Genomic DNA, 13,973 nt, shown 5'->3' with positions numbered 1-13,973 from the left:
GAATTGGTTTGTATCAAGAATTGTGTTATATCGAGAATCAATGCTGAATTAAATTGTTACCCCAGGAATCAGATTCGGATCGAATCGTTAGGTTCCCAAAGATTCACACCTCTAAAGGTTATTATGGCAAGGTGAATTTTTTTTTATTGCAACTATTTTCCCAAAAATACGCACTGAGGCTATAAAGTGTGTTTTATCCGATTACTCGATTAATCACACAAACTAATCAATGGATTACTCAAATACTAAAATAACCGATGGCTACATTCTAACTGCTAGCCATGAGCTAACACAGCTAACTTCACTCTCATTTGCTGATGTCACTCAACAGACAAATTGTATTTGTATTTGTGATAGCGGTCTGAGGCTCCACGAGTGTAGCCGGCAAATGGGGAGCAACTGATCATTGAGGGGAAAAAACTTTTTTTTTCCAGCAAATGCTGTGACATTGTGAAGCAGAGCCTGACTCCGCTCCCCTGAACTGGAAAACTGGGAAACTAGCACTCATGCAGCCTCCACAACATAAATCCTAAATGTAGGGATGATAACATTATTTTGTTCCTTACTTGTGTTACCAGCTTTTTAGATAATAATGGCTGTGGGTTGACTTTTTTTTTTTTTAAGATACTGAATCTATACAGATAGTAAATCTATACTGCTATATGGTATACACTGACTAATCCAAAATAAATGAAGATTTAATATCTTTCCCATAATCTTTTGAAAAGAGGAAAAAAAACGAGGGGCGTATTCACTTTTGTGGACCTGGAACAATGCAAATAGGATTGTGGTGTCAGGGTGTGTGATTGGAGGAAAACGATGTTCCCATATAAGGAGGTGGACACCAAGAATCAAAGAGTGATGAAGCGCTTTGGTATCCACTTTGGGAGCCGCCTGGCTGACACAGCGTTTCACTCCCAAGTGTTACGCCACCATCCCCACAGGTGCGGCATTCTTGGTGAGGGCGTGTAAAAAGTGCTGAGTAGCAGCAGAATGCTGCATCATGGCCTTAATGGATGCTTTATGGCAGTTTTATGCAAATGTCCACACAAATATCTGCTGCCTTAGTTTTGAGAAGGCCTAAATGGAATGCACCACCTGTGTCAAAGAACAAAACAGGATGGGGGTAAGCTCATGATACTGTGGAACTTTCCCCAAATGGTACAATTTTTAGTTCAAAAATTAAACTTATCAAGTGACCAAAAAAAGGTTTCTTCGTATGTTATATGAAAGGCAGATGCTGACTTCAATGCACACATTTATTTATTAAAAAGAACAGAACATTTTTAAGTTAAAGTTAAAGTTAAAGTACCAATGATTGTCACACACACACTAGGTGTGGTGAAATTTGTCCTCTGCATTTGACCCATCCCCTTGTTCACCCCCTGGGAGGTGAGGGGAGCAGTGGGCAGCAGCAGTGCTGCGCCCGGGAATCATTTTTGGTGATTTAACCCCCAATTCCAAGCCTTGATGCTGAGTGCCAAGCAGGGAGGTAATGGGTCCCATTTTTATAGTCTTTGGTATGACTCGGCCGGGGTTTGAACTCACAACCTACCGATCTCAGGGCGGACACTCTAACCACTAGGCCACTGAGTCATTAATTGTAGCAATACCTATTAAAAGGCCACAAAGTGACAAACAGCTCTGCAAACACCCACCTGTTTCTCTTGTCAATCATGTATCTTGATAAATGTGAATACTATTGTAGTTTCATTTTACATTGACTAACTTATTTTTACACTATGACAGCGAAGGATGTCAAAAAACTGTTTTCGCTTTTTCTATTTTTTTTTGTCTGAACTTCTATTTTTAATTTTATTTTGTTCTTGGGTGTATTTTGAATTCTGATATGAAAATAAAATGATGAAAATAAAGTAATCCAACTAATGTTGGTTAGGATAACTTGTCAAACAAGAGTTTCGAGTAATTCTTATCCTAAAAAATAATGTAAATGAATACGCTAGACATCCAAAAATACATATATATATATTTTGAGATTTATTATAGTTTTACATGCAGAAAACAATACACAATAAAAATAAATGATGAATGAAACGGATAAATTAACATTTAACATCGCTTCAACCGTTATTGAAGACTCTTGATGGCAAAGAGGGCAATAAGCGGCGAGGGAGGAGGGAGTTTTTACTTGAGAAGGGTAGTTTCCCACCTTCTTTATCAAAGTGCTGGAACTCACAACTTTCTTTGGCCCTATGGTTTCACAGAGACTTAGTTACTGAGTTAATCTCATTAATCTCGTTGACATGTATGACTTGAGTGTTATTATGACAATGACAATAAAGGGATTGATTGATTGATTGATTGAGTCAGGAATTATTCGTTTGGACACTTAATTCCAGTCTGGGCAATGTTTGGCCGTGCTATAACCACGGCGATATTCAAAAACTGGGGCAAAATTTCCGCAACCATTTTCATGGAAAACAGAATCATCCGCACAATTGAGCAGATGAAAACTGAGGTTTGACTGTAAGAAAAAAAGAGGTTGTCATCATGGAGATGGTTTGAGCCTGGATCAGAATCATTCACTTGACATTACTTCTAAAGAGAAAAATGAGTTTTGAAATGACAACAAAATGGAACCAACAGTTTCTATATGATAAATCCTTTCTGTTTCGCTTTCCTTACATTGAACCAGACAGACCGCATAACAATTTTATGGACTTGCCAGAGTGATGTCATTACGTGTGGTGGCAAGTCCCGCACGTAAGGGAATCTTTCCTCTTCACTTAAGCGCGTAATTATTAAGCATATGAACAAGAACGCTACATTTGGACACGTGCATCTCAGTTCCAACTTTGTGGAAACAGTTCTGGGAAGGCCCCTGTTCTGTTCCAAGAATGACTGTGGGGCAAAATAAACCGACTAAGTAAAAATTCCCACAGACTAAGTCATTGGAATGTCTGTGGAAGCCGCAAACGCCAAATATGCTTCTTATTTCCGTCCTTATACTTTTGGCCAACTAAAGTAAAGCTGTAAATTGATCAGATCCCATCCTGAAGTACTTCAAAAGGTCCTACTATATGTTGGCCATGTTTCCCCTAAATGAACCGCAGCTCCCCATTACCAGCAGCACTCGTGCAGCCCTAAAGCCACGGATCTCTGTTCAAATCATAGCGTAACGCTTTAAAGCTGAATGACAACCATATATGTATATATATATATATATATATATATATATGTATGTATATATATATATATATATATATATATATACACATATCAAAATATATGTTTATGTGTATATGTATATTAGGGTTGTACGGTATAGCCGTATTAGTAGAGTACCGCGATACTAATGAATCATATTTGGTACTATACCGTCTCTGAAAAGTACCGGTCCCCCCCCCCCGTCGTCGTCTCGTCGTGTCATTGCTGGTTTACGAGCAGACGAGCATGTTCGGCAGCACACAATCACAGAGTACTTACAAGCAGACACAGTGTGTAGACAGAAAAGGGAAAAACGAACAAATTTTGGCTTAAAAACTAAATATAAAGGTGAAAGTATAACACTGAAATGCCCACCGGAAGAGGTTCTTTAAGACATGGCTAGCTAGTAGTCTGCAGTGTTTTAGCTACTTCTAAATCACTAATCCTCGCCTCCATGGCGACAAATAAAGTAAGTTTCTTACAAGTATCATCCCTGCAGGACGAGGAATAGCTAAACATGCTTTACTGCTCACCGGCGTCAAAATGTAAACAAATGCCATTGGTGGGTCGACACCTAACATCCACTGTAATGATACCAAGTACAGGAGCATATATAGCCGATACTACTATAATTACGTCTATATTTTTTGGTATCACAACATCTTCTTTCGTTTTTTAAAAATGTATATTATCTTTATAAAGTCAGTAAATATGTCCCTGGACATATGAGGACTTTGAATATGACCAATGTATGATCCTGTAACGACTTGGTATCAGATTGATACCCACATTTGTGGTATCATCCAAAACTAATGTTAAGCATCCAAACAGAAGAATAAATTATAATTAAATTTGAACAGAAGTGTAGATAGAACATGTTAAAAGAGAAAGTAAGCAGATATTAACAGTAAATGAACAAGTAGATTAATCATTCATTTTCTACCACTTGTCCTTAATAATTTTGACAAAATAATAAAAAGGAAAATGACACAATATGTTACTGCATATGTCAGTAGCTAAATTAGGAACCTTTGTCTGTTTACTTACTAATAAAAGACAAGTTGTCTTGTATGTTCACTATTTTATTTAAGGAAAAACTTGCAATAATAAGCATATGTTTAATGTACCCTAAGATTTTTTGTTAAAATAAAGCCAATAATGCAATTTTTTGTGGTCCCCTTTATTTAGGAAAGTATCAAAATAATTTTGATACCAAAATATTGGTATCGGGACAACACTAATGTATATATGTACACACACATATACACATTTTTGCATATCAGTGGCCTAGTGGTTAGAGTGTCCGCCTGAGATCGGTAGGTTGTGAGTTCAAACCCCGGCCGAGTCATACCAAAGACTACAAAAATGGGAGCCATTACCTCCCTGCTTGGCACTCAGCATCAAGGGTTGGAATTGGGGGTTTAATCACCAAAAATGATTCCTGGGCGCGGCCACCGCTGCTGCCCACTGCTCCCTTCACCTCCCAGGGGGTGAACAAGGGGATGGGTCAAATGCAGAGGACAAATATCACCACACCGAGTGTGTGTGTGACAATCATTGATACTTTAACTTTTTAATTTAATATATAAATATATACATAAATATGTACATATACACACATACACATACATACATATAAATACATATTGACACATACATATATAAATATATATACACATACATATATACACACACACACACACACACACACATATATATATATATATATATATATATATATATATGTATGTGTGGGAAAAAAATCACAAGACTACTTCATCTCTACAGGCCTGTTTCATGAGGGGTTCCCTCAATCATCAGGAGATTTTAATGGGAGCATTCACATACCATGGTTTATATAGGGCACAGAGTGGGTGGGTACAGGCTGGCGTAGGGGCATGGTGATTGGCTCATGTGTTATCTAGGAGGTGTTTCCGTCTGTGGCGGCATGCTGATACAATTTCGCTGCGCTTGTTGAGGGATGACAGGTCTGGACGGTATATAATAAACAGTTTCTCTTTCAAGCATAGGTTGCATCTTTTATTACCACTATTGTAAGGTGTGCTGGATGCAAGAATTTGCCATGTTATTGAATATTCAACATTATTGTCTTTGAGGTCCCAAATGTGTTTGCTGAGTTCTGTGGTATTCCGCAGGTTTTGGTTCCTGAAAGAAGCCTTGTGATTGTTCCATCTGGTTTTGAATTCTCCCTCGGTTAATCCTACATATGTGTCGGATGTGTTAATGTCCTTGCGTGTTACCTTAGATTGGTAAACAACTGATGTTTGTAAGCACCCCCCGTTGATAGGGCAATCAGGTTTCTTGCGGCAGTTGCAGCCTTTGTTGGTTTTGGGGTCGCTCTGTCCGGGGGTCGACGGCTCATTTGCAATTGTTTTGTTGTGGTTTGAGATAATTTGTCGTATATTATATACCTGATTGCCCTCTCAACGGGGGGTGCTTACAAACATCAGTTGTTTACCAATCTAAGGTAACACGCAAGGACATTAACACATCCGACACATATGTAGGATTAACCGAGGGAGAGTTTAAAACCAGATGGAACAATCACAAGGCTTCTTTCAGGAACCAAAACCTGCGGAATACCACAGAACTCAGCAAACACATTTGGGACCTCAAAGACAATAATGTTGAATATTCAATAACATGGCAAATTCTTGCATCCAGCACACCTTACAATAGTGGTAATAAAAGATGCAACCTATGCTTGAAAGAGAAACTGTTTATTATATACCGTCCAGACCTGTCATCCCTCAACAAGCGCAGCGAAATTGTATCAGCATGCCGCCACAGACGGAAACACCTCCTAGATAACACATGAGCCAATCACCACGCCCCTACGCCAGCCTGTACCCACCCACTCTGTGCCCTATATAAACCATGGTATGTGAATGCTCCCATTAAAATCTCCTGATGATTGAGGCAACCCCTCATGAAACAGGCCTGTAGAGATGAAGTAGTCTTGTGATTTTTTTCCCACACATACATATATTGCGCTCTACTACGGTATCGAGCACTATTTTTTGGATAACCTTATTAAGACATATATATATATATATATATATATATATATACATACACATATATATCGTCCCCACACTCAGCTTGTAAATTATCAACGCTCTCAAGCCATTCATTACACATATTTCTGTCCTGGTTGCTCAGTACAATATGGCCACCCACTTTGCACATCATCAAATGTTGCATATCCGCGATGCTTACCTTATTTTTCGTGTATTAAAATGTTGGCCATAGTTTGACACGGAACCGATTAGTTCTATCCCCATTATCTTATATGGGGGAGAACTATTTCAAAATGCAAACTGAAGTTTGTTGCACATCACTAAATATAAAAGTTACAGTACTGTTTTTACACAATTTTATTATTAAGGTTTGTTAACTCATCTTTCCACCTGCGTGACAACTAAGGGTGGTAAACATTTTTTTTACCTTTACAGTTAAATACATTTTAAGATGGCCACAGTTTGACCCTGGAACAGATTGCTTCTACTGCCATTACTTTCTTTTGGAGAAAATCTGTCAAAACACAAATTCATAACATTTGATCGTTCTTACGTCTTAACTTATTGTTAAGTTTAACCCTGGAACAGATTTTTTGGTCATTTCTATTATTTTTTAAGGGAAAAAGTAAGTCAACAGGTTGACTTTTATGACGTTTTTATGAAGGGCGGTTAACTTATTTTTACACTTTCATGACAGTTAAAGATGCAACATTTGAATTAAAGTATTTTTTGATGGCTACAGTTTGGCACGGAAACAGATCATTTCGATTTCTATGGTCAATTGCTTTTGTCATGACTTTTTCCTTACCAAAGTATGTGAGCCACCAGGCCTGAAAGTCACAGAGAGAACCCTCAGGGTGGGACTCACCCTAAAAAGAGAGAAAAAAAAGATTATAAGTGTGAATAGGAGTTACATAAGAGAACGATGTGTGTTAATTAAAAAAATAAAAAATAAGAAACTGACCATGACGTATGCTAGGCTGTCAAAGAAGGCCGCCACAGTCAAGCTGAGAATCATCTTCTGTGACAAAACAAATGACAAATAAATGAGTCCCCTATGTACGATATGGCGGTGCGACATATCGTCCGCGAGACGCGCCGTCCCCCCTGTCAACACCGCTTTCCACAGACCAATCAGAGCAAACCTAATTACAACACAATGCTCGGGGACCCGCGCTGTTATCTGGCATTCTAAATAGATTACCAATTGGCAAGGGTAGAAAGGGGAAACAGATCCGACCCCAGAGCTTAGGGGCTTCCGGTCCCCTAAGAATTTGGCGAAGGGAGACACACAAGACGCACGATGGAGGACAAAGGAAAAACAGGACGTGCTGTCATTCCCCCTTCCGCTGCACGCTGAACTCATTTGGCTGCGTGATCGCAATAATCGACAGCTTGAAAGCAGGCTTTGTACGAGGCAGGCACAGGGAGAAAAAGAGGCGCAAATAAACACAACCTTTCATCAATACGTGTCTGACGGCGACCTTCGCCAAGGCTGCAGGATGGAGGGTGGGTGGAGGGGGGCGGAGGAAGGAAACGAGCTCAGCAGGGCCATGCAGGGAGAGCACTAAAGACTATTGACTGACGGATAACCTTTGCAAGGAGATGGAGGGAAGTGGAGGGAGGGAGGGCGGGCGGGAGGGAGGACGAAGAGGAGGAGGCGGCGGCGGTGACTGGCGGCGACCTAGTCCGAAGGTAAGAGGATCCATCCTGAGCTTTGTGCTAAAGCTGTCATTTTTACCGCCGGATAACTTTTGAAGAGCGACTCAACCTGACAAACCTGACGAACTCACTCCACCCACAAATATACTGGCAGCAACCTGCGGGAGGGAAAAAACATGTACAAGACATCATTAAATGTTGGCGTGCCCTCTAATAACAGACGCCAACATGTCTCTCCAAGTCCTTTCAAGAAATAAACAGCGCCTTCTGAAAGAAACAAGGGCTGCCACCAGGGAGCAGCATAACATTAGAGCGCTTATGTCCACGCCCCTGAGACTGGCTTACCAACCTCCACATCAGCGGTTGTCAACCGAACCAAACTGTATCAGACAACCTCTTTTCCTATTCCTTCTATGTCATCTTTTAGCCTAGTTTGAAACAGGCTGCGTCTGATTGTGTGCCCGAAGATGGTCTTTCTTTCATAATGTCCATCAACAGCGTTCACTGTTGCCTCGCCATTGTTAGTACTTCCTCTTTGACTTGTCTTTCTTTACACAATACCGTCAACATAGTTTCCCACAGGACTGCCATCTACTTGTGGTGGTGAGAGGTGTGGCTGATGTTATTTACATAATTGGCAAAGAAACATTTGCAAAAATTGAGTAAAAATTAAAAAAAGAGGGGATGTTGAAAAAAAATTAATTCACACCCAAATTACAATACTCTATTCATAATGTTTTAAGAATCGTCTGAATTTTTTTTAAAGAATAACATTTTTTTTAAAAAGGGTTTTAGGCTATCCCCTGCTTACTCACTGCTTGTAACCTATAAAGTGTTGGAAAATGTTTTATTGTCATTTTTACACCAAATAATAAATAGTGAGAATTATTTTGAAATGAGAATTGTGTTGAATCGAGAATCGATTCTGAACCGAATTATTATCCCAAGAAAAATTGTAATCGAATTGTGAGTTGTTGCAAGATTCACATCAACTTTCTTCTGTCATATGTTTTTGTATTTTTTTAAATGCAATTGACAGAGGTGCCTGTGAGTGCTTTTAGATATGGGAGGGGTCTATTGTCCCCGCTGCCTACCGAGAAGAGCAATACATGCTTTCATGTCAGAGTCACCCCAAAGTCTTTTCACTACATTCGGCATTGTTGGTCGCTTTTTTGAAAAAGGGCATCTAAAGTGGTGGAGTTAGTCACCAAATTGGCAACACCGACACCGTCTGCTATTATTATAATTCTCTGGCTGAAGAGGTGCATAATAATGGGTTTATGAGCGAGGGTGAACATTTACTACCAAATATATTTATATTAAACAAATGAAAAGTAAATTCATAATGAATCGGTATCGGTAGTGTGTGTGTTCATATGTTTATTATTGTGTGAATGCTCCAAAGCATTCACACATATGGTTTTCCACACCAAAATTAATCTATTTATTAAACTTCTTCTCCAAATTTTGGCGCGCTCTATCTTCCACATTTTTCACCCGATTCAAACCGTTCCAACTTCAGCTTATTCGGGAATCGCGGGCTTTCCCTCGACAAATTCCAAATATTCCCAGATTTCCCAGAATTCCAGATCTTCCAGGACATTTTTCCCATTCAAAATGAATTGGCCATTTTTTCAAACTTCCACCATTTCCAGATTTTTCAACCGATTAAAACCATTCACCTTCAACATATTCCACTCATCCTGGAAATTCAAAGTGTAACCGTAGTCAGGAAGTAGTCTTTGTCATTAAGTTTAATGTGCCATTCCTTTGTTGAGCCCTACAAAGTATTTTATACTGTAAGTATTGTACTTATTCTAGGAATGTGCCAATCGATCAGTATCAGACAATTTTCGTGAAAAAGTATGTGATTGCCATTGTTGGTTTATGTGTTTTGATGCCGATCACAAACACTGATGTCGTCTGACTGACACTATTTATTGTTGGTCCCCTGGCTGACAGGCGGCCAGCAGCTAATTATGGCGTCTCCATACACAGTGCGTCGTCGCCCCCTAAATTAATAGTAATCACCTGCATTACAGCAAATGAACTGCATTTTCTAGTTACGTAAGTACAATTATCAAGTATCATTATCCCTGGAGGACAAGGCTAAGCATGTTACACACCAAGAGCAAGCTAGGAGCAGGCATGCTAATAGCCAAGCTAACTGCTAAGCTAGCTTGAAACAACACCTAGAAATAAGTGCTGAGCAAAGTTTAAGAAAACTAGGTGCAACCACGTTACAACAGAAAGTAAGCAGTTATTAACATGAAATGAATACGTAGATTAATAAGACTTCCAGAGAGACGAGGATATAATAACTATTGCTGTGTCAGCATTGTCACATAAGAGGAGGGCGGATCGATTCATAAATCGGTGGTGTCGATACTAGAAGTTGTATCCATTTATGATTGATAATAGAATAATTACATATTTTTATTTCCTCAGTAATTTGTTGTGGTTTTTGTTCATGTTTACAAACTCGGGGAATAATTCCCTGGCCACAAAATGACTTTGAGGGCAAAAACCGAAAGCTTTAAATGAATAGTAGATAGTAGTTTTTTCTTTTGTTCAGTTATTGTGTACTATTGACTTTGTTTTGCTGAAACAATGATATCTAATAAAAGAGAATAAGGAACTGGTTTAAATATTGTGTTGATATTGTTCAACTGTCAATCGCACACAAAATGTGATGCATGTGACCAGTATTGGTATCAGTCGATCTCATTAAAGGATGATCGTAACAAAATTGGTAGCATGGAACCAGAGACATCCCAAATTAACCACACTAGCTGCTTGATTATAATTCACATCTTAGTGGTAATTTTAATTACCAAATTTGGTGGTGTTGAAAACGCCATGTAAAATTGCTAATGCTAATCAGTAGCATGTACATGGCATATACAACGTAAATTAGCGTCGAGCTAGCTTGAAAAGTAGAGTACTACTTTGGAGCGATTTCTATCAGGCATGCTTGCTTTGTTGGCATGGGAAACTAACATTTCCGAGAGGCTGTCCGCTATGAATACGCCTGTTTGCCCGCCAAGTGTTTGAACCGGTGCCGAGTCTCCTGTGGAACAAAGGTATGATATGGTACTATTTGATTTTTCACGTGCATCAGTACTCGGTAGTAGTACCAGCAGAATTCAGTCAGTACCTACAAAAAAATACTGAATTTGGTACCAATATCTATACATTTAGTATACACCACATTTCAAAATATTGCAATCTTTTTGCAACTGATTTTAATATTGTCTAATTTTCTGATTAATGTACAGTTTTGTGTTTAAAAAAAAAGAAGGAAAAAAGGCTTAACTACACGTCCTAAAATAAAGATCTCCGTTCTGGGCAAGAAAATTGTGGTTCACAGTTTTTGCAGGAAAATTTAAAAAACTTAAGTGATACTTGTATGATTTTATATTGTCATTTCGGTACTAATGGTAGTAAGCAAGAACAAAAAGTGGTGTTAATAGAAACTCAAAGTACCCCAAAAGCTGCCACAAAGGATTGGAGGATGCGGGAAGAACTGTGGACACTCTTGTGATTTTGGATCACATCGGACTGTCTGCCCCGCAGTTTTGAGGACCAGTCATATACAATTTAGAGTGAAAAGCAAATTTTATTTTCACTGGCATACAAAACATTCTAACTTGGATTGTTTCTCTGGCTTCGAGACTCTCCCGAAGGACAGTGCAGCGAAGACACAACACACTCCCGTCTTGTCTCTCATTGACACACACCTGTTGTTGTTGACTTTGGACTGACTGGCAAGAACACCAAGGCCGCGGAAGCAGAGACACCCTACGGGCATACACACACACACTTGCAACCACAAAAATACACGCCACACACACATACCCCACCCCCAATCCAACGCCCTTGACGCAAATCCCATAGGGGTGATGAATGGATGGTCAGCGCCTGAGAGCTGCGGCCTACCATCATGACCTCGCACTCCCTTCCCTCCGTTGCTAGATATCTTGAGATGTATGTTGTAATATGTATATGTGCTTTGCTATGGAGGTTTTTTTCCCACTCCAGACTGGGCCCCCTTAGGAGCCCAGTCTAGATTGTATTTTTTTACTCATCCTTCCCCAGCGTTTCACCTTTTTCCCTTCTTTTACGGGGCGCCTTGTGGCGACCCATCAGCGTTCCTGTTCTGTAACCCTGTACACTGTTTGTTTGTCTAATCTTGAACGGGTTTGTGCTGAAAACAACGTTTCGTTGTACTTGTGCAATGACAATAAAGACCTACCTACTTAATGGTTGGCCGTTAAATTCCATTCCTATTTAAATGTGCAACAACCCATTTATCAAACATTAGCAACAAAAGAGCCGGATACTCTCCGCGGTTGAGTAAATAAGCGCCCTCTAGCCACTACTTGAGGAAAACATGTTATCTAATCAATACAATTTAACACACATGCATTACTAAGTCGAATGGGAAGCGCCACGTTGGGGAAAGGCAGGGGAGACCTACAGGTCATTATCTCAGAGCACCGACGAGTCAATTAACCCCACACGTGTGATTAATCTCCTCATTTAACCGGCCCTCCATCGTGCCAACATTTGTCAGCACTAATTGAGCGCATCTGCTTTGGCAACCCAAGACAAACAGAAAGCTGAAATAAGAAAGAGAGAGAGTAACAACAACAAAAAGCAGGCCATGCCAGACAGGTTTACCTGCGCCAAGGAGTGATAGCGGCGAAGAAGCCAGATCACGAAGAGCATGAAGACACTGTGGAGAGAAGACATGACACTTACTAGCAATATGACAAATTAATGCTTTGTTTAACTTTGTTTTTAAGTTATTCTCGTGTTGGGGTGACACGCACAGGCCACTTCATTAGGCACATCTAATGAGAGCTGCATCAAAAATATTACATACATTTTAAATGTGCACATTAAGAAGAAGAAAGTACCAAAAACGCGTGATGTGAAGTAAAGACTGGGCCTTTTTATTTACACACAGAAAGTGAAACGTATGAGTTTATGTGATATCTGGATTTTTTTATTTAATTTTTATATTCTTACATATATAATTTATATATACTTATACATGCCTTTGTCACAATTTTTCTTAGTAGTACAATATCTCTATTTGTGTCCTCAACACAAGTGAGACATTCATTTACTTCATATTTATGCTTATATTTGCTTGTGTTTTGGGTGAAAAATCTTTACTAATAAATTAAATAAATTGAATTAATTGAAGTTACATGCTTTTCTTTGGGCAAGGTCATAAAGATAATTTACATTAAATGGATGAGACAATCTTTTCATTAGAAAAAAACAAAAAATATATATTTTTAAAACAATAAACAAGAACATATTAGTTTTAAGTTTTGAAAATGTACATTGTACAATGTGTACATATTTTCCTTTTTTCAGTAAAAAACAAAACAAAACGTTAAGAATGCATACAGGTAAAAGCCAGTAAATTAGAATATTTTGAAAAACTTGATTTATTTCAGTAATTGCATTCAAAAGGTGTAACTTGTACATTATATTTATTCATTGCACACAGACTGATGCATTCAAATGTTTATTTCATTTAATTTTGATGATTTGAAGTGGCAACAAATGAAAATCCAAAATTCCGTGTGTCACAAAATTAGAATATTACTTAAGGCTAATACAAAAAAGGGATTTTTAGAAATGTTGGCCAACTGAAAAGTATGACAATGAAAAATATGAGCATGTACAATACTCAATACTTGGTTGGAGCTCCTTTTGCCTCAATTACTGCGTTAATGCGGCGTGGCATGGAGTCGATGAGTTTCTGGCACTGCTCAGGTGTTATGAGAGCCCAGGTTGCTCTGATAGTGGCCTTCAACTCTTCTGCGTTTTTGGGTCTGGCATTCTGCATCTTCCTTTTCACAATACCCCACAGATTTTCTATGGGGCTAAGGTCAGGGGAGTTGGCGGGCCAATTTAGAACAGAAATACCATGGTCCGTAAACCAGGCACGGGTAGATTTTGCGCTGTGTGCAGGCGCCAAGTCCTGTTGGAACTTGAAATCTCCATCTCCATAGAGCAGGTCAGCAGCAGGAAGCATGAAGTGCTCTAAAACTTGCTGGTAGACGGCTGCGTTGACCCTGG

The 13,973-nt window shown here is 39.1% G+C and overlaps 1 protein-coding gene across 11 annotated transcripts in view; it reads right to left on the bottom strand.

Moving 5' to 3' along the window:
• LOC133613275 (cyclic AMP receptor 4) overlaps positions 1-13,973 on the bottom strand; it is a 250,254-nt gene that overhangs the window by 222,463 nt on the left and 13,818 nt on the right. For 8 of the 11 annotated variants that reach the window (XR_012050792.1, XR_012050793.1, XR_012050791.1 and 5 more), the window contains 3 exons: positions 12,555-12,609; positions 7,174-7,230; positions 7,018-7,078 (listed from right to left, as the gene is read on the bottom strand). Coding sequence is in view for 8 of the 11 variants with exons in the window: in XM_072914551.1 (XP_072770652.1) it covers positions 7,018-7,078; positions 7,174-7,230; positions 12,555-12,609 (173 nt within the window). In the remaining 3 variants the exon portion in view is untranslated. Of the gene's footprint in view, positions 1-7,017; positions 7,079-7,173; positions 7,231-7,893; positions 8,030-12,554; positions 12,610-13,973 lie in introns of all 11 variants that reach the window. The other 3 variants (XM_072914552.1, XM_061970675.2, XM_072914553.1) reach the window with 3 other exon arrangements.

The sequence above is a fragment of the Nerophis lumbriciformis genome, linkage group LG13 (assembly GCF_033978685.3).
Source record: "Nerophis lumbriciformis linkage group LG13, RoL_Nlum_v2.1, whole genome shotgun sequence".
NCBI lineage: Eukaryota > Metazoa > Chordata > Actinopteri > Syngnathiformes > Syngnathidae > Nerophis > Nerophis lumbriciformis.
Note: the sequence above shows the minus strand (reverse complement) of the source record. Positions and strands in the feature narration are given on the sequence as shown.